General features: G+C 39.1%; 1 protein-coding gene across 2 annotated transcripts in view; it reads left to right on the top strand.

Moving 5' to 3' along the window:
* The window catches only part of ELOVL7 (ELOVL fatty acid elongase 7), a 76976-nt gene that overhangs the window by 39223 nt on the left and 15556 nt on the right, over positions 1 to 22197 (top strand). The window contains exons 1-3 of one of the 2 annotated variants that reach the window (XM_027605606.1): positions 11847 to 11944; positions 17256 to 17356; positions 21652 to 21842. In XM_027605606.1, coding sequence (XP_027461407.1) covers positions 21678 to 21842 — 165 coding nt within the window. In that variant the 5' untranslated portion in view covers positions 11847 to 11944; positions 17256 to 17356; positions 21652 to 21677. Of the gene's footprint in view, positions 1 to 11846; positions 11945 to 17255; positions 17357 to 21651; positions 21843 to 22197 lie in introns of those variants that run through there. The other variant, XM_027605605.2, reaches the window with a different exon arrangement.

Genomic DNA, 22197 nt, shown 5'->3' with positions numbered 1-22197 from the left:
GCCACAGGGAGGGGAAATGGGGGGGTGAAATGAGTGAAGGGGATTAGGAGGTACAAACCAGTTATAAAATAAGTAAGTCACAGGGATATACTGTACAGCATGGGGAATATGGTCAATAGCATTGTATTACCTTTGTAAGATGACAGATGGCTAACCAGATTTATTGTAGTAACGATTACATGATGTATAGAAACGTCAAATCACTATGGTTGTACACCTGAAACTAACATAATGTATCTTAATAAGTAAAAATCAATCAATCCTATCCAATAAAAAGAAAAAAAGCAATAGTATTAGTTGAGTAAACGAATGAGTTTTCCCTTGGAGGTCCCTTTGCTTGCAGTGCATGTCCCTACTCTCTGCCAGGTGCACACATTTTTGCCTATTGAAATCTTATTCTCAAAGTTCAGGTCATGTATCCTCCCCTCCATCATGCCTTTCTTCCTGGTCACATGGGCCGGAAGTGAGCCTTCATTCCTAGAAGGTGTAGTACTCTCTGTCAGCTGTTTGCCTGACCCTGTGTTCTGCTTTGCATTTTAGATATCCGTGTAGGCAATTATTTTTCCTGCCAAATCGAAAGTTGTTTGAATTGAGGGACCACGGTTTATTTTTTATTCTTTTTATTGTTATGTTAATCACCATACATTACATCATTAGTTTTTGATGTAGCGTTCCATGATTCGTTGTTTGTGCATAAAACCCAGTGCTCCACGCAGAACGTGCCCTCTTTAATACCCATCACCAGGCTAACCCATCCCCCCACCCCCCCCAGAACCCTCAGTTTGTTTTTCAGAGTGAGGGACCACGGTTTTAAAATGATATTGTATCCTGCTCAGCACTTCTTGCACAGTGACAAATGCTCAAAAAATACCTTTGGTTTGAAGAGAAAATGAATGAGGGGAGTATGGCATTCATTGGAAAGAAGTGGAGAAGACCTAAGGGGTGGGGTATTTGGTCTGGCCCCTTTGCCTTGCCTTTTTTTTTTTTTTTCTGAGTTTACAACATTTCAAAATTCATTCAGCAGATACTTATCGAGCACTGATTTTACTCAAGGCATTGTTCTAGGACGCAGGTTACAAATAGGAATTAAACTGTCCTTGAGGTATTCCTCTCTTCTTGTGACAGAGAATCAAGTCCTATTGGTCCTGGTGGTCACTTCCATCTGTACAGTTTTTTGGATGCTTTTCTCAGACTTACTCATCCCATTTTCTAGAATCTTTCCATGGGTTGAGGCTATCTGAGGGCAGGGTTCCCGTCTTCATTGTCCCGTTCCCTACTGCATTGGACAGAGTTTTATACCTGCTAATAATTTAAGCAGATTCTTTATTTACCCTAAATGTTCTCTGAGTCTTGTCTAAATTTGCCTGGTGTTTCCAGTGATAAATGCTGGATTGGAGCCAGAGATTGGCAAGGATACTAATGGCTCTGCTTAGATTGGGAAGCCCTCTGTTACGACAAGAGTGACAGTAAGCGCAATATATAGCATGCTTAACATTGTGCTAACGGTTTGCATGACTTCTGTTTCCTGCTGGAGCCTGTTGCTAATATCACTGGTTTCTTGTCATATTAATACATTGAAGTTGTTGAATGAACGTCTAAAGTTTACCTGCTTTTTTGCTCAAACTCACGAGTACTGATAAAGTTGCAGAGCTCAAGCCAAACAGAAATGTAATCTGAATTCGTCTGGTGGGTCTTGCATGTATCGTGTTATCTTTTCCTGAGGCATCTGATATTAAAAAGTACCTCTATTAAGGGTAAGTAAAGAAGTGGAAATCAAGATGAAATAATGGAACAGTAAGAAATGGAGTGGCTGGTAAAGATACTTGTATTGAGGTCCTGCTTGACATGGAAATTACAACTCTTAAACTTGATCGAAGGGCAGGCCTGAGTCTATCCATATAGAGAGAGTGTTGATATGTACTATCAGGTCATTGTTATTGGGAGTGAGAAACACCCATTTTATTTAAACATGCTGTATAGCAGTCAGAAAAACATAAGTTCGTGAAAGTGGCCTAACAGTTACTCTTGTGAGTTCAACCCTATGCTGTCCTGTGTTTATGAATTAAGTGTGTGTCATCTGCATCATCAAAGAGACTGTGGCACAAGATAATTCTAAATAGCAGATATATAAAAGCCACTAGAAAGTCTTGTATGGTGCTGCAAAGCATGCTTAACATAGTAATTATGTCTTATTTAAACAAAGTCATGATTAGCTTATCCTGAGCACCTATCAGCGGGACAAGCAGCACTTAGATGGCTGGGCTCACTCTCAGAGCTTCGGTCCATATTAGGAATGTCACTACAGAGTAATCTCTTCAGCGCACAGTTTCAGCAGACATTGTTTCTCAAAGTTAATCCCTTCTTCCTTGTGGGATTACCACTCTCCACTCCTACTTCAGCCTCCTCTTCCTCTCTGAAGCCCTGTGCTTCCCCATGTCACTGTGTGGTAAGCGCACTACCAGTTACCCTAAAGAAACCACTGGGGTCCCTGTCATCTCTCATGCTTGGCTTAGATATTGGCATGGGATGCACCTCTGGGAAGGGACGTTTCAAGGGCTTCTGGGGAGCATTGGGAATGGATTTGAAGCTCCTAAAAAGGAGACACAAAGAAAAGCCCCCTTTACTGATCTGGATGAAGGTGTATGAGAATGTGATATTTGGAATGACTGCCACCTATCTTTTTCCACCAAAATGACAAGATAGATATTGATCAACTCAGAAGATGACGTTTCCCTACCTTTAGACCTCTTTTTCTAGAACTCATCCTCTTATTGCTTAAGCCACTTCGAATTGAGCGTTCTCTTACAGACAAATATCTCTTCCCTGATACAATAACATTCCTGTGTGCAAAACAGAAAGTTAGTTTCTTTATTTGATATTTGTGGTCAGTTTTGTTTGCCTAAAAGACAAGGCTAATATTCTAATTTTCTGTGATTTACCAAGACCTAAAATGTAGCAGTGATTTTCCCTTTCCCAACTGTTTGGGAACTTCAAGCTTATTTCACTCTCAAAATAGGAGGTTAGTTTCCTTGTATATTGGGTGTATGTGCTGACTAAAAGGTCTACCAGATTTCACATCTCTTATGGGATGTTTTGCATCACCAGAGAAGACTTTCCAGTATTGATTGCGCCGCCTGTTCCTGCCCTTCTTGACCCAGATGTCTTATCATATCCAGGTGACATTCATTAACCGGATCCTTTGTCATGAATTTTAGGCCATTTCCTCATGTTGTGGGTGTTGTGTCTGAGAATGGCTTATGCAGCATTGAGAAAGGTTCCCAAATCTGGCCATCATCAGAATCTCCCCAAATATACTAATTGAATCCAGGATTCTCTCCAGGTAATTCTGATTTTCAACCAGGCCTGTCAACCACTGAGATAAGGGGTAGGAAAAGGGGAAAAATTGTAGTGACCTGATTCCATACCTAAAGTAAATGGTTCCGAACCTCAGCTGACAAAGTCAGCTATGTAAGAACAAAATTGTATTTTTTTATAGCTTAATTTTTATTTTTTTAATAAAGGTTTCTTTATTCTCTTGGGTGGCAGGAACCTATTTCAAGCAATTCTAAATATGACTACCCCACTCCATCCCCCTCAGCAAGTTAAAACTAGCTTATGTAAGATCAAGTTCGTTGGAAGGAGGAGCCCTTTAGTCCTTGATGTCCTTTGTCTACATGGCTATCCCCTGAGACAATCTAGGGTCGCGTCAACTCTTCGGCCACTTGTCCCCACGGATCTGTGTTGTTGCTATGGCTGCATGACCCCTTCATTTTCTACAGCTCCTCTGCGGTTCTTCCGGGTCTGTCGAGGGTGCTCGGAAGTGTCTCTGCTGCTCCTCTCTATGCCCGAGTGAGAGAAACTCTCTGTGCCACCCTGAGGCGCCATCACCCACCTGCCCCTCTACCCAGGCAACTGAGCCTGATCACACCTGCTCTCTCTTCCCATAAGCCTACCTGACATCTTGCCAGGACTTCTTGCCCTTCTCTTTGAGATTGGCACTAGTTGCTTTCCCTCCAACTCCTCCTCCATCAGTCCTGAAGCTTGCTCTTCTGTGCTCGGAGGCATGGAAACCTCAGATGTTTCCTCTCAGATCTCTTGTTTATGTCCTTCTGCTCTTCTGTATGGCTAAAGTGCCTAAGCTTTCCTAACGCCAAAGCTGGGATAAAACTTTCTGTTTCTCTGCCTTCTCCTGTTCTGTTTCATTCCTGAGACAATTTATACAACCTAGCTATGGAATAGAAATGGCCCCAAAGGGTGGGGGGAGTGATAAAGGAAATCCCAAGAAGAAGCATATATATATTTTAAATGACAGATTTGTAGTAGACAAAAATACATGTTTGACATCCTGTATGGAATGTATTTTTGCTTCTGCAGTGTGTGTGTGTGTGTGTGTGTGTGTGTGTGTGTGTGTGTGTGTAGGTATGTATGTATTGTAGTACATTCACACATACTTGTATGTAATCAGCAACGTTGAAAATCTCATTTGAAATCATTTTTCACTGAGTCTATTTCAGGTTCTAAATTCACTTTCTTTTAATTGGAGTTCACAGTAGATGATAGAGAAAAAGATTTAAACTAATATGCTGGAATATACATATAAATGAATGTTTCCTCAGTTACCTCAGGCTACTATACATTTATTTCACTAATATTGCTATGACTCTAAACATTTCTGGATTTTTTTTAATTGTCTTAATGTTACAAAGCATGTTGAAAATGTTAATAGTAAATTATGAGTAAAGCGACTCTGTTGCCCCTGCGTCCCACCCCACTTAACAAGGTGGAGCTCAGCTTCATCCATTTACCTTCAGAATCATTCTTTTTTTTTTTTAAGATTGTATTTATTTATTTGAGGGGGGTTGGGGGAGGGGCAGAGAGGGGGGAGAGAGAGAGGGTGAAGCAGACTCCCTGCTGAGCAGGGAGCCCAACTTGGGGCTCAGACCCCGAGATCCTGAGCCAAAGTCAGACACTTAACTGACTGAACCATCCAGACACCCCCAGAATCACTTTTTTTTTTTTAAGATTTTGTTTGTTTACTTGACAGAGAAATACAGCCAGAGAGCACAAGCAGACGGAGGTGCAGAGGGAGAAGGAGAAGCAGACTCCCCACTGAGCAGGGAGCCCAATGTGGGGCTCAATCCCAGGATCCTGGGATCATGACCTGAGCCGAAGGCAGATGCTTAATGACTGAGCCACCCAGGCGCTTCCCCCAGAATCATTCTTAACTTATGATTGGTTATCACCTGATCTTAGAAGTAGTAGGCAAAGATTTTTTTTCCCTTAGAGCCACTTAAATGACATTCTGAAAAACTCTGAAATCATTTTGTGAAGAAAAGCTCGATGACAGCATCACCGAAATAAATGTATAATTGCTAAAGTGATGACTCTGAACTAACTACTCCTATCTGGATGAATAAATGTTGGTAGTTTAGTTTAAACTAGAGATTGGCAATTTGGCAATTTCTCGAAATTTTTTGGTTGTCTCAACTGGGGAGTTCCTGGCATCTAGTGGGTAGAGGCCAGGGTCGGTGCTGAACATACTACATTGCTTAGGACAGCTTCCCAAACTAAGAATTGTCTGTCTCCAAATGTCAGTACAACCAAGGTTGAGAAATCCAGGTTTAAACAAATTTATAGTCATTCCTCACATGTTAATGTGCTTAAAAGTTTCTGATCCCTTTCCCCGAACCTCAGTCTAACTAAACCATTGGGATGGAACAAACTCAGGCACCCAAACTTTCTGTCCACAGACTCATGAGCTCTTTGAGGCTAGCTTTCTGCTTACATACAGAGGATGGGGGTGGAAAGGGAAACTGGATCCAGGGAGGAAACAGGCGGGGCGGGGAATACACAGGAAACCTGCAGATTAATATCTAGGTGGAGGTTTCCCCAGCAGTCTTTGAATTCTTCCTGAGATTTTTACTTCTTATCTCAGTGTTTTTTCTTCTCAAGACTCCATGTGAACTCTGGTTTTCCAGCGTCATTACTCAGAGAGAGTCTGGCACTTTTCACTTGAAGACCTTTTACCACCCGATAGCCTGAGGTCCCCCTGCCCCGTTCTGGACTTACTGCTGAAACTCCCCTGTCCTCTTCTAATGAGTCAGGATTGAGTGCCTTTTCCTTTTGCTTCTCAAGCTGGCTCTGCTGTCCTCCTTTGAAATACCATCTGCATTTGAAGACACGTTTCCCTTATCAGTTCTCCAATGAGCAATTATGATTTCTATGGAATAGCCTGATTTGCTCTGTCCCTCTCTCCTTCCTTGCTTTGTACAAGGGTAAAGTTTCAAACTGCCACCTCATTATGGGGCCAGGTATGGCTTTCCACAGGAAGGCCAGCTGTTTTGTTCTTACCCTGCTGTCGTCATTTCCACCATAGACCTCCACCATAGACCTACCTTCCTGTAGCTCCTTTTGTGTGTCCCCCAGCAGTATCTGCGGCTAGCCAGATGTGTTCTTGCGGGTTTTGTCCCTGATGTCTGATTTCCAAAGAAAAGATCAGTGGGGAGCCCAAAACCTTCCAAACAGCCAAGAGAAAGGGAAAACCATATGGCCTTGTTCCTGGATCATAGACACGCCCTAGGAAAGCCATATGCTGACTCTACCACTCCTTTCCCCCAGAGAAGGTGTCCCGTACATATGTTACAGGATTTGGATAAATCTCTACACATAAGGGTTAACCTGGAAATGGTGGGCCACAGTTTTAGATTTCTAGACTCCTGCTAGGTACTTCCTATCACAGGCAATTCTAAGGTCCCATCCTTGTCTGGGTGCATTCCACCAAGTTCTTTCAGATGAGTTCTGCCTTGCGATTACTGTTAAGATAACTTTGAGCCAAATGGATGAAGTGATCAGATACCCCAAGCATACCCTCTGTGTTCTGGTGTTCTATCCATGCTGCACTGACATAAGCCACTTGTGGCTTTGAGTAGTCTCCAGGGAAGCTGCCCATGGAAAGGGCCTTCTGTTGGCCACAGGCACATTTCTCATATTTAACTTGACATCTTTAATGTAGGCCTACGAAGTTAGTCTGGACAGTTTCAGCCTTTTCTTTACCAAGTGACCCAGTCACCATGTGATGCTGTCAAAAACAAGACGAATTCATGGGTCAGTTGTAGGTAGTAGAATTCCAGTACCAGTCCTCCATCAACAAGCTCCTGTTGACTGCTACATAGTTTTGAGGCCCTTGGAGGTGGACCCCTCCAGTGCCTCCCTTGTCTCTTCCCTTGATGCAAGTGTGGTCATTTGTCTACCGTTTTTGAGTTTTAAGTCTGCTTCACCTACAGGAGAACCCTGATTTTTGTGGCATCACTAGCCCTGAAATTTTATGTTATTAAGCATTTTAAATTGGTCATCAATGCCCCAGTTCTGCTGTTAGCTAGAAGATATCTCTATACCTTCACCACATGGAGTAAGTTTCTTCTCATCTCTGTGTACCACTGTCTAGCAGTCAAGTGTCCATGTTAAATCATATTGTAGTTAGGGGTCAATGAGATGCCTGATTCTAGTCTAAGTGCCATCTTTTGCAGGACAACCCAGGCTGCCCCAAATTCGGTTGTTAACAGTTTCCTAGACCAACCCCTACAATGTCATATTGGCATCCAGTCGAGTACTGTCCAACCTAGAAAATTCTCAGCTGTGTGCTGTCATTTCCAACAAGGTTAAAGGATCAGATTTTCTTTTCATGCCCCATCCCCACACAGTGATGCACACTATGCACACTCCTTCTCTTCTGGTGGGCCCACAAAGTGTTAAGGACTGTTGGATGTCAGGTTATATAAAAGTAAAGGATCAATGAGAGAGTCCACACTCCAGGAACTTGGGCTAATGGATCCCTTTCCTACCTCGCCAGTGTTCCATCTCTCACCTCCCTGGAGAACATCTGCTCCTGCTTCCCATCCAGCATGAGCTGCTCCTCTGACTGCCTTTCTCTTCTCCCTTCATTTCAGACTTGTGTAGTGTTTGGGTTTAGAGAAACCAGCTCTGTTTACTGCCCGTTAATATTTCTGACCTGTGTTAGACTGTGGTTTCTTGAATTTTTTTTGTGCTTTTGGGAGTTTAGGGAGAGGAAAATGTCCTGTGTGGAATGAGTGTGGGGAAAAAGAAGAGGAGGGAATTGCGCAGAAAACAGAATAATACTTTGAAATGTAACCTCACCATATACCATATATAATTAGAATCTTTTACTCTGGTTTGGAGTAATTTAAACAGCATTATTTTGGGAGTTTAATTATAAGAATAAAGAATAATTGAGGTCTGTTTTATCTGTGGTTAAGGTGCATGGGTAAGTAGCTTTTAGCATGGTCTAAACACTTATATCGGGGCACTTGGGTGGTGCAGTCGGTTAGGCATCCGATTCTTGGTTTCTGCTCAGGTCGCGATCTCAGGGTGGTGAGATTGACCTCCACATTGGGTTCTGCCCTCGGTGTGAAGGTTGCTTGAGATTCTCTCTCCTGCTTCCTCTGCCCCTCCTGCTCGTTCACTCACTCTCTCTCTCTAAAATAAATCTTTTAAAAAAATAAAATAAAAAATTTCAAAAAAGCACTCACACCAAAATAGTTGGAAAACATCAAGGGAAGAATCATGTATAATCTGACATTCCAGTTCTTAAAATAAAAGTAGTAGAGTTTTCTCTAGATTTGTTGCATAAAATGCCATTCAGCTCTACTAGATAATGAGTTTGGGCAGATACTTTCTGATAAAATTGGCACAATTTATCTCTGCAAGTGATGATGTCTGACTTTGATTAAATGTTCATTCTTTATCGAATTCTGTGCTCTCAATTTCACAAGTATATATTATCTCACATGGTCCTCAAAACAACTCTGAGTTACTTTATCTTATCTTGGTGGGTGGTAGAATCACCATTTTACAGATTAGGAAATTGAGCTTTCAGTTTGCTCAGGGTCATACAGCTGTTAAATGGTGAGATTGAAACCAAGGCCTTTGTGACCCTACAGGCCCTACTCCTGGACCCACATCACACCTTCTTTGTAGAAAAGATCTATAGGGAAGCAAGAGCCCAGGCTGACTCAAGTAAGACCCTGGCTTCACCACAGCCAATCTTGAGTCTGAGCTTAGCTTGAGGACATAAGATATACCAAAGCCATGCTGAGATACTTCCCTGAACTTGGAGACATCCTCTGGAGGGGATGGACCCTTGAGGAATTAAGATAAAAATCTCTCTTTTGTGTGTATGTGCATTTGTGTATAGATGTTTAAGTAGGAATGTTCCAGCAAAGGTGCTGCTGATCCTATTTTTTTTTCTTTGAAATATTTTAAATCTTTATTTTTGGATAGATAATATATTCACATGAGTTAAAAACCAAACAGTATGAGCTCTGCCTTCTACCCCTTCAGCCCATTTTGTACCTCATTCCCTTACTCATGGATATCTTTTCAGAATTTGTTTTGTGCTAGTATAAATAAATGCAAATTTATATTCTCATTCCTTCCCTCCTTTTTTATATAAAAGTCATTTTAAAAATTATGTAACTTCCTTTGCTTTATTCACATAGAGATTTATCTTGGATACCTTTCCATATCAGCACATGGAGAACTTCCTCATTCTTACTTAAAATAGCATAATATTTCATGGTTTAGATGTATTATCATTTATTAACCAGTCCACTTTTATTAGACATTTGGCTTGTTTCCAGTCTTTTGCTGTTACTAACTGATGCAATGAATGACCTTGAATCTGTCATTCTGCATATGTGCATGTGTATCTATAGGATGAGTTTCTAAAAGTAGCATTGCTAGGTTAAAAAATAGGCATTTATACTTTCTCCTAATAGTGCCAAATTGGCATTACTAAGGGTTATGATCATTTGCACTCCCACCAGCAATGTATGAGTTTGCCACAGTCTTCTCAACACATTTTTGGATTTAGGCCAATCGGACTGATAAAAATGTTTGGACTTTGGCACATCCACTGCAATAAAATATTGTAAATTTCTTACTATGATTAAAGGTAAGCAACTTTTCATACGTTTAAGAGCCATTCGTATTTCCTTTCCTATGAAATTTGCCCATGCTTTTCATGGCTTATAGGTCTTCTTACCAATTTCTTAGAACTCTTTATATATTAAGGAGAGTAGCACTTGTCTGTCGTATGAACTGAACATATTTTTTCCTGTATGTCATTTTTTACTTTTTAATTTTTTCCTCTTGATTTTCATGTGGTTACATTTGTTAGTCTTCTCTTACATCTTTTGTATTTTAAGTCAAAGTTAGAAAGTCCTTTCCCACTCGAAGGCTAGAAAAGTGTTCTCTCTGTTGTCATCTAATACTTTCATGGTTCTGTTTTTCTTTTCTTTTCTTTTTTTCTGTTTTTCTTATTTAAATTTTAGATCTACTTGGAATTTATCTTGGTTTATAGTGTAATGTTTGGATCCAACTTCTTTTTCCCAGGTGGCTATTTAGTTGTATCACACCATTTTTTGAAGAACTGCTGGTAATTCAGTGCCCACTGGTTTGAGATGCCACCTTTATCATATACTATATGTCTTAAAAATAAATATTTTATATTCTAAATATATATATATATGTTTGTATTCTAAAATGACTTTTAGAATGCTAGAAGAAAGTTTGAATTTTCCTGTTGCAGGCTTAAAGGATTTATTTTTTGTGATAAAACCTATATAATGTAAAATTTACCATTTTAACCATTTTTAAGTGTGAAGTTCAGTGACATTAAGTACACTTACATTGTTGTGCAACCATCACCACCATCCATCTCCAGAACTATTTCATCTTCCCACTCTATGACTTTGAATCAAATACACTGTTCATTTTATGGGATGCCATACATTTGTAAGACGTATGCTGATTTCAGAGATGTTAAAATGTGGGAGAGTGTACATCTGAGAATTTACAAAATACAGTTCTTTTTTTTTAAAGATTTTTATTTCTTTATTTGAGAGAGAGAGAATGAGAGAGAGAGAGCACATGAGAAGGGGGAGGGTCAGAGGGAGAAGCAGACTCCCTGCCAAGCAGGGAGCCCGATGCGGGACTCAATCCCGGGACTCCAAGATCATGACCTGAGCCGAAGGCAGTCGCTTAACCAACTGAGCCACCCAGGCGCCCACAAAATACAGTTCTAAGTTCCTAACTGTATTTGATGTATTTCTGGATGTTTTGCTGTATTCCATTGGTTTGCTTCTTCATGTGTCAGTGTCACATTGTTTTAATTATTAAAGATTTAGATTATCTTTTAATATATAATAGAGCTCGTTTCCTTTCACTAGTTTGTTTTTTTTTCAGAACACTTCTTTTTCCAACTATTCTTACCCATCTGTCCAGATAAATGAGGCAACTTTTCCCTGGCTACTGTAGATCTTCTTTCCTTTCCTCTTTCTATCTGTATTCCACTTAAATTGTAAAGACTTGCATATAGAAGACCTTGTTATGCCTGAGGATCAGCTATAAGTCCTGGTTCAGAGTAGCTTCTCTGAATGTTTGTATATCTTCTTGACTTTTCTTCTACTGGGTTTTTATTTTAGAATTGCCATCGAAGGTAGTCCTTTCCTGATCTGCATTGTTGCTATAAAAAGGAGATGCACTTATGAACATTCTTAGAATCATTTACTCCTTTTATATCTTGCACATAGAATGTTAGCCCTTTTCAGCAAAGTAAGCATTGTTCTTATAATGATGAAAAATCTTAAATGTTTGCCACTGTATCAGGGTTTAATGTGGTTCACTAATGCATTTACCCTTAGTACAGGTTTGTTGTTTTGCCAAGTATTCCTATTAAATATTTAGCATTTGTCATATTGTTTTATTAGAACTTGGCTTTATTTGCATTTATAGATTATAAACTCATTTCTTTTTTTCTTGTACTGAAGAACCCATTGTAAGAGCCAGTAAATCCTGTGGAAAATGGCCTTCAGTGATCTTACATCAAGAACCGTGCGTCTTTATGATAATTGGATCAAAGATGCTGGTAAGTAACCAAACTTCCTACTTAAGGCACTTCTTTTCTTTTTATGTCCGATTCCAGTATTTAATAGGATTTCACTGAAACAGAATGAGAGATTGCAAGTTAACACTCCCTCATAGACACCTCAAATATTAATTTTTATTACTAGTTAACAAAGGAGAAGTATCAAATTTCTCATTACAAATATGTTCAAAGATAGAGCTACACAGATGTTTATTATGATGTTTATAATAATGAAAATAGCTTTAATATCCAGTGAAGGAAATTGGTTAATAGATGGTGGTACATTCCAACTCAGTAGTCATTAAAAGTGATTTTTGGAGGCACAGTGCTCTTAGGCTTGCTCCTGCCCTAATGCTCCTAAGGGAAATAGCAGTTAATGCCAACAGTGATGATTCTTGAATGGGAGGGGCTGCACCCTTAGGGGTGTATCAGAAAGGGAGCGTTTCATAGGGCATCCCTAAGTAATTCTGAAATGTCTGCCTTCTTGCTGTGCCCATTAAAAAAAAAAATCAGTATTCTAGGAACAATTTAATGCCACATCAGGTTTAAATACATTAAATGAAAAACAGGTTATAAAACACCACCTACATTACTTTTGTGAGAGCCATTGTCTCTGTGTGATAGGATTATGGGTAATTTCTGTTTACTTATCTGTATCTATTTTTTTTAATACCACTCAAATGTGTGTTGCTTTTATAACCATCACAGAACATTTTAAAAATGTAACAAAGATGGGACTCCTGGGTGGCTCAGTTGGTTGAGCATCCAACTCTTGATTTCAGCTCAGGTCATGATCTCAGGGTCATGAGATTTAGCCCTTCATTGGGCTCTGTGCCAGGCTCCCCGCGGAGCCAGCTTAAGATTCTCTCTCCCTCTCCCTTTGCCCCTCTCCCATATATATATATATATATATGAGAAAGGTAAAACAATTTTTTTAAAGATTTTTTTTATTTGTGAGAGAGACAGAGAGTAAGAGAGAACACTAGTGGGGTGGGGGCAGAGGGAGAAGCAGACTCCCTGCTAAGCAGGGAATCCAATCCAGGGCTCCATCCTGGGACTCTGGGATCATGCATGACCTGAGCCAAAGGCAGACGCTTATCAGACTGAGCCACCCAGACACCCATATATATATGACAAAGGTAAACCAATTTTTAAATAAACAAGGAGTCAGAGTGTTGTAGAGCTGAGGCAGACCTCATCAAAGATGGTATCATCAAAGCTAACTGCGCATTTTAGAATTAAAGACTGAGGCTCAGAGATGTGACCTTGTTCAGAATGTGGCTAGTTGTTGGCAGGAAAAATTAGAACCTATGTTTCCTGATTTTGATTAGATTTCTGGTATTTCACATTTGAATTGTTTTACACATATTCGTCAGCATCACCACATCAGCTTAGCTCTTCCCTATCAACCAGAAATCATGTGTCCTCCAAATTCAGGAAGAAAAAGTGCTATCTCTTGGCATTTAACACAACTGGAATTATTTTCCAATTTATGCAGATATCAGCAAAGATACACTGTGTCATCGTTGCTGTCTTTCTTAGGAGACTGCTAAAGACCAATTTTATTTCACTAAAAAATGTCCCAACAGATTTGCCCTGGAAGAGCACCGAGGGTTTTTTTAGTAGCCTGTAAATAGTGAAGCTTCTATCTGGTAGGGAAATGGAGAATGACTGTTTCCATGTTTCTTCCTTTTTTTCTTAGTTTTTCAACTTATGTAATGATGCTAAGAACGTGTATATTTCTCTAGAGGTCCGCCTTCTCTGAAGGTTTACAGTAGTTCTCATAAATTCAGTATTTAACTTAAATACTGTTTGTTTTAATGGCTTTCACTTTTTTGTATTTTTAAAAATATTAATATTTTAATTGCTTTTCAAATAGAGGTATGGCTTGCTACCTGAAATGTCATGATTTGAACTTGGGAGCCAAGTAGATCTGGTTGCATGTTTAGAAATGGACCTGTTTGGAAGCACAGGTCCCTTGCTATTCACTATACCAAATGCAGGAACTCAAGAGAGGCAGATAATCAGTATCCTAACTCAAGAGCCAAATTGATTTAGATGATGATGAATATCTGTATAGAGCTGGAAGTATAAGATGTTTTTAAATGAACAACTTCTGATTTCTACTTCCACTGTTATCCATGTAATGACTCTCTGCTTTTTATTAGGAATACTTATATTGAAAAGTTGAGCAATATTAGGTCAGAAAAAGGAATGATGAAGGGCTGGAGGTGGTTAGGGAGAGACAAAGGGAGCCCCCAGAACAGCACTACAAACAGTACAGGGAAAGTGAGCGAGCGGGGCAGGCAGTGCTACATCTCTGTTATGCTAATTTGAAGTCATGAGAGAGGGGAGAGGGTACAGGGATGTATAATGAGAAGACCTAGATTTCAGTTATACCATTTCGATGGACTGGCTAGGTGGTCTTGAACTAATTATTGTCTGTGTTAAAAAGGCATTTCTTTTTCAGGAAAACAGAGGTGAGGATGGTACCAATATGCATGAAAGTGCTCTGTGACTTAGGAAGTAATCCAACACAGATGGTGGTAGTTGTTACAGATGATGGAAAGAGTGCTGTCATCTGAAAATACTTTTAACATAGCATATGCTTTTTAAAAATGTCTATTCATATATATATAATTTTTTTTTTAAATCGGGGTCTAGAGAGTTAAAATGTTTTGTGTTAGATTTACAACTTTGTGAGAACACTATCAGGTATAATAGGAGAGGTTTTTTTCCTTCTGTTCAGTGTGGTATTGATCTTGGAGAGCCATTAGAAATCACTCCTGGCCATCTTAGTCCAGTTTAATTTTGCTTACCCTTGGAGGGTCTGAACCCATGGTCAAGGGCCAAGAATTTCAAGTGTATTCTTGGCTTTGGCCGTATTTCTGAGTAGCATTCGGGAAACTTACTCTTATTCATTGGTTTCCTGATTGCTGAAGAAGTAGTGGTCATACATAATTATTTCATGTGGAAAATTCCACAGCTACAGATTTAAATATGGTTTAATTAACACCTAAGCTATAAGAGGATTTATTATGATTCCTGGATATGAGATGTCAAATTTTGAAGTCATGCTCTAGTAGCATTTTGGACTGTACAGAAATGGAAACTTGTTAATGTTTTAAAAGCAATTTTCCTTGTGTTTGGTTAGTAATAACTTTTCAAACCTAGTTATGATCTTTTTACAAGAAGATGGAGTATGAGTCGGGATGCTGCCATTCTGAACCTTTAGTACTTCACAAAAGGCTGGAGCCTTTATCTTGTTGGTGCACTGAATTTTAAAGGGTGTACTTGAGCTAGTATATGCTACTTAAGAGAACACCCTCTTACAAGTAGCTGATGGAAAAACTCATTAAAATTCTATGTTTGTGGCACTTCTACTTTCCCTGTACTCTCTCTGGAACACTCTTAGAAAAGAATTATTAGGCTAGCAATAAGTCAGAACTTTGGTAATGAGTGGGGTATGGACTTCAGACAACCTGCCTTCCCATCCTGTTATGTCATCTTGTCTCGACTCATGACACTTAAACCCAACCCTGATGCCAAATAGAAGGTACATGAAACACTCTTTCCTCAGCCTATTGTGTCTGGGGAAAACAGAGCTCACCCCGAATCTTTTGTAATCTGTGGCATCACAGAGTGAGTCTTTATCACAGACTTTAAATGTAGTCTGATCACAGACTTTAAATGTCATTGAGCAGGCCCTCCTACAACTTCCCTGATCAAGTCACCATCTATACCTGACTTGTAGACAGCTTGTCAGGGGGAGCCCCCTACCTCACGTAGAAGTAGGCTCTCTCTTCAGAAAGGTATAACTGTTACTGAGCAAGAAGGCAAGCAACATGAACAGTTGTCACTCATTAACGATAGCCGGAGTCATGAACATCGTATTAAAGACTTAGAATTTCATTTGCTCATTAGAGAGAGCTGATGTAAGCAGAGGAATAATCTGGGCAGAGCTGTACTTTTAGAAAGTGAATTTGGAGGTTGTGTGGAAGACAAGATGTAACAGATTGGATCAGGGTAGGGAAAACACATAAGAGACAACTGCAGAGCACCTAGTGAGGGATGCTGAGGCCCCCAGTGTAGGTGAGGGAAGCACTGAACCCCTGGTTCTTAACTCTGACAGCTCATTGTGGTTACCTCAGCTTTTATGGATACCTGGGACCCATGCCCTAGAATTCTGATGCAGTTAGAACAGGGTCATTTTTGGACCATTTGATTTTTAAATACTGCAGAGCTGATTCTGCTATGCTGACAGAATTCACATCTGCTGTAATAGTAGCAGTGCATAATTACTGAGCCCTTGGGTTGTGCTGGGCTCTTTACATATAGTAACTCATTAAATCCCCTATGAGATACGTGCTGCTTTATGCCCAATTCACAGATGGGGAAACTAAGCACAGAGAAGTGAAGTCAGTGGCCCCAGATTCCATGAGTCAGTGGGAGAGCCAGGATCAGAACCCAGGCGGGCTGATTCCAAAGCTTTGCTAAAATAGGATTTAAAAACAAACAAACAAACAAACCTGATGTACTGTTTTATGAGAATAACATGAAATTAGCCAGCTTTTCCCAAAAGATACAGTGATATTTTCAAATTTATAGAACTCAGAAGTCACATACATGTAGGGTTTTAAAAGAAGGTGTATGCTTAGGGCACCTGGGTGGCTCAGATGGTTAAGCGTCTGCCTTCAGCTCAGGTCATAATCCCAGGGTCCTGGGATCGAGTCCCACATCAGGCTCCCTGCTCCTTGGGAGCCTGCTTCTCCCTCTGCTTCTCTCTCTCTCTCTGTCTCTCATGAATAAATAAATAAAATTTAAAAAAAAATAAAAGAAGGTGTATGCTTAAAATATTAAATTATGGGAAAAAAATATTTATTTTAAAGTTATTTTTTTCTGCTTCCTGAGCCAACCCAGCATGCTTTTCCTGGCTTGTTTTCTTTCTACTGCTACCAGAGGAAGAACAGAAAGATGATGTCATTTGATATTTTTTCCCCCTGCTGAGTCAATAAAAGAATAAAATAAAATATGTCTTTAATTCAGGAATTCCTTTAAGGACATACACACACAAAAAAACCCTAGTTTTCAGTCATACCCATGATATCTGTTAAGAACAGAAACATTTTAAATTGCTTAAAGAGGAGAAAAAAAATTAAAATCATCCATGCCATCACCATCCAAAGGTAACCATGTTAATTAACATCCTACCAGGGGTCTTCTTTGGTACTGGCTGAAAGTCCTTATTTCATTGGAGGTAGAAACTAGACATATCCATATGGCTTATGATGTTCCTGTTTTCAAACTTCAGATTACCCACTGATAGAAGAAATTCAACAAAGTTGGAGCAGTTCTGATTCTATCCCTTAGTCCCCATTTGTGTGGCAACTTTTATTTCCTGTGACTTCCCTGGTGAGTTACCGGCCCGTGGCTAGTGCACCTTGTGGCTGTTGAAACTGCACATGGCGCCCAGATGTCCTGGGGAACGTGTGGAAAGGAAGGAGGGTACCTAATAGAAGCAATAAAAAATTTCAGTGCTGTGTACCTGGATCGCTGATTTTGAAACTTGTTCTGATTTCAAGCTGTGACAATCTTAATACGAGGGGAAAAATTAATTTTGAGAACTTTGTATTTTTATAAATATCTGTCAGCAGACTTCTGTTGAATTTTCTATCTTGTGCAGGATACTTGACTAAAATTGTTCCTGCTAAGAGCATCAGTGACTTCCTTTTGTTCAAGCCAGTGTCCCTTTTCAGACTACATTTTAACTTTCTCTCTCTGCTTCATTTTATCCTTTGACTCCTTCCAAAGATTCACTCTTCCCTTAACCTCAGGATGGCTCACTTCTGTGGTTTTCCTTCTCTCTCTCCGGTCACTCCTTGGTCTTTTTTTTTTTTTTTTTTCTTTTTAAACAGTTTTCTCATCTACCATCCCTCCTGAGAAGATTGAGTCCTCAAGATTCTGACTTAAACCACTTACTCTCCCTACTCTACCCACTTTCCTAAGCCACTTTCCTGGCTTGGTTGTTCACCTTTCATGTGATAAAGATCCCAAATAGTACATCTCTGGCCCAGATCTCTCTCCTGCTTCCACATTCAAATCTCCAGGTGCCTAGAGGGGTCTCCGTAGACATGTTTTAGACATGTAAGATGTTCGAAAACCTAAGCCATCTCTCCCTGACCAGTGTTGCTCCATATCCTGCATTCCTAGTCTCAGTGATAGTACAATTATCTAAACAAAAATCTCAGTTTTTCCTTAACTTCCACCTGTTCTCATTCTCTGTGTTTAAGCATTTACAAAATTTTATGTACTCTGCCTCCTTACTGTATCTCAAAATGATCAGATCCTATTTATCTTCATCACTACCTGATTTTTAAATGTTAATTCCAGGATAATTAACATATAGTATTATATTAGTGTCACGTGTACAATATAGTGACTCAACATATATACATTACTCAGTGCTCATAATAAGTATACTCTGAATCCCCTATCACTACCTAATTTTTGTAACACTACCTAATTTTTAATGGCTTAACTTAAAGATTTATTTCAGCAGAGAGCTCTTTCCCAAACTCTGTTCCACAGTGTATTCTACACAATATCAGTTTGAGGAATGGCCAAATAAGTTTGAGGAATGTTGCATACCATCATTCTCATCTTGGCAATTCACAATGAACACAAAGCACGAAAATCCTGCAGAAAAACAGTTTGCTTGTTTAGCATTCTCATTAGCCTCACCCTACTTTTTCTGTGGACAGATTTTAAATGTCTTGCTTCCATTGTATAGATTGGGCCAAGTTTGTATAGGATATGAGGTAAGGAACATGCTCATTTTTCTTCCAAATATTCATTTTTCCTATCAACATTTGTTGAATAATCTCTCCTTTCCTTGCTTGTTTATGGGTCTTCCTTTATCATATATTAAATTCCTAAATATCTTGGGGTCTGTTTTAGAGCTGACGTTTGGCTTTTTTATTTAGTTTTTCAAGATCTGCCACAAATAATACCTTATATGTTAAAAAAAAAAAAGTAGGAAGGGAAAAATAAAGGGGGGGGAATCGGAGGGGGAGACGAACCATGAGAGACTATGGACTCTGAGAAACAAACAGAGGGTTCTAGAGGGGAGAGGGGTGGGGGGATGGATTAGCCTAGTGATGCGTATTAAAGAGGGCAGGTATTGAAAGGCGCACTGGGTGTTATAGGCAAATAATTAATCATGGACTACTACATCAAAAACTAATCATGTATGGTGATTAACATAACAATAAAATTTAAAAAATTAAATAAATTACATTACAATTTAAAAAAAGGATAGGGCATCTCTTGGTATTTTTGATGGAAACCGATCTGTATATAGAATACATCATCTTTCATAGCTAAAGCCATGCCTTAGTATACCCGAGTATCAGATATGAGCTCTGCAGCAATAAAATTGAGGCCAAGTGAGTCCTCAGCCATGAAGTCTGTTGAAGAAATTTTTGCGCTGCGTAGGAAGTCAGACTTGAGGGGGTATTCAAAGTGTTTTGGTAATTGGTTACATCATTAGCAGTTTAAATGAGCAAGGGCTGTATTCCTCTCACCCCTCTTTTCCAATCGACAAAAGTGATGGTGTTTGGCAACGTAAGGTTAGTCAAGACTCAGTTTTCAGTCAGATATACTTAGAAAACTGTTCATACTTGTCTTCCTTTGTAATGCTCTGGTTTCAGGAGGCAATTTAGTAAAATTACACCTGAACTACTTAAGATTATAGAATTAATCATATCTTATTTTTTTATTGTGTCATTCTTTATTTTAATAATATTTTCAGGGGTGGCACAGTTGGTTGAGCATCCGACTCTTGGTTTGGGCTCAGATTGTTATGTCAGGCTCATGAGATCGAGCCCCGTGTGGGGCTCCCCACGCTCAGCACAAAGTCTGCTTCAGATTCTCTCTCCCTCTGCCTCTCCCACTCGTGCTCGCTCACTCTCTCTCTCTGTCTCTCTCAAATAAATAAATCTTTAAAAAATATTTTCAGACATTAAAACATAGCCATAATATTATAATCACACCATAATAAAACATCATCATCAAGAATTTCACCAGTATTCATATTTTCCCACGTATCTCATAAGAGTATTTTTAACTGCTAGTTTGGTCATTTTTTTATATTTGAGGCATTAAAATAATTACTCAAATGATTTATCCTTAATAATAGCCCATGTCAGAAATAATAATAACAATTTCGACTTTATTTTTTTCCTTTTCTACTTGAACAATGTTCTAAGTATATTAAGAATACTTAGATTACATCAATTTTTCTATATGTCTCTGTACACATGGATCCTTTTTTTGTGGTCAAGTGGTCTTAAGAGTCTTCTGGGATAAGTCTGACATTTTTCCATTTTGAGATTTGTTGCTTCTTTCATCATGCTTATAGAATTTTTGTTTATCTTTGCAATACAAGAATTTTACCTACATGCAGCTAGATTTGCTTATTCATTAGTATTTACTTCCTGATACATGGTAAGTACTTTGATATAAAGATTTAGTTTTGATTTTCATTTTTCAGAAAAATATTTTATGATCTATTTGAATACTTTTCTGTTTTTTCTCTTCATTTTACTTCTGTTCAGGAATACCTATTATATTTGCAGGTCCCCTGTTTATTTGGCATATATATTTTTTTCTCAAATACTTTTAAAAAAACTTCATTATTGAAGAATAATTAACATACAATGTTATATTAGCCTTAGGGGTACAAGATATTGTTTCAGCAATTCTGTACATTACTCAACACTCACCATAAGTGTCACCATACAGTATTATTACAGAATTATTGACTATATACCCTGTGCTGTGCTTTTCATTTCCAAGTCACATTTTATCCTGAGTTGCAATTTTTAATTGATGTAATTGGAATGAGCAGTGACCAGTGAATTTCTTCTTACATGGTTGTGAGGCTAATACAGTTTTTTTGTTGTGTTTTTTTGTTGTACTCACATTGATTAGCCTATTTTGGACACCTAGAACCCATACTTTAGGTAGATGATGCTATGGTCCCTTTCAATTCTATGATTCTGTGATACAGTATATATGGAAATGTCCTAATTTCCTTGGGGGAAAGACGGGGGGAAAGCAAACAGAGGCATATTTTTTTATATAAAAGAATGTCTGGATAGAGAAACTCTAAAATGTTACTAGTGGTTATAGATGAATGGTGGAACTTTGCTGGGTGTCTTCTGTTCCCCAGATCCATTCTGCACCCTGTGCCGGACCCTGGGGAATGACCAGTATAGACTGTAACTGTGGGCTTGCTCCCCTACCCTCTGGTTTCTGATTGGGTTCAGCCATTGGAGAGTCGTAGGAGATTGGGGTGGTACTGAGATATTGATTACCCAGCCACTTACTTCCAGAATTGCCTTGTGCTGGCCCAGTCCCTCCACAGAAGATCACAGTGCCTCTCCAGGAGGGTTTCTCCATTTGACTCCTGGTTTCTAGTAACCACTATGTCCCTGTGTCCTTTGAGGCCTGTGGTGATAAGAGCCCCACTCTTCCTAGCCCCATCGCTGTCCGTGGTGATTTCCCTTTATCCTTCCCAAAGATAGTAGATCATTGACTGAATAGACTGCTGTCAACATTAGGATCTAGGTGCTTGCTTAAAGGAATGCTGGTTGCTGTCAGTTATTTCTTGGCTAAATGGATGTGCACTTACTTTTTGTTTTTAGATCCAAGAGTTGAAGACTGGTTCCTCATGTCCTCACCTCTGCCACAAACGATCATCCTGGGACTCTATGTCTATTTTGTCACTTCTCTAGGACCAAAGCTCATGGAGAATCGAAAGCCCTTTGAACTCAAGAAAGCGATGATAACATACAATTTTTCCATAGTTCTCTTTTCTGTGTATATGTGTTATGAGGTAAGTGTCTTCAGTATTCCTAATGGGAGAATTTTGCCTGAATCTTCCTGTTTTTCTGTCATTACGTTTCTTGCTATGATTATAATGGTAATGCTGAGATTTAAGGAATTTTAGAAATTTAGCGAAAATTCTTGCCAAAAAATTGTTATATATGGACCTGATATTGAACTATTTAGAGGATCTCAGTATAGTCTACCTCACAAGTAGTGAGAAAAAAGAACATTAAGTCCAGGAACTTGCACACAGTTAATCTTAATAGAGGATTGAATGAATCTGTGTTTTAAGGCAACTCATACATGGAGAAATTAAGTAACTTACTTGAAGTAACATAGCTGGTTATGGGAGGACTGATATT

Source organism: Zalophus californianus, chromosome 5 (genome assembly GCF_009762305.2).
Source record: "Zalophus californianus isolate mZalCal1 chromosome 5, mZalCal1.pri.v2, whole genome shotgun sequence".
NCBI lineage: Eukaryota > Metazoa > Chordata > Mammalia > Carnivora > Otariidae > Zalophus > Zalophus californianus.
This window is presented reverse-complemented; position numbering and strand designations above follow the sequence as displayed.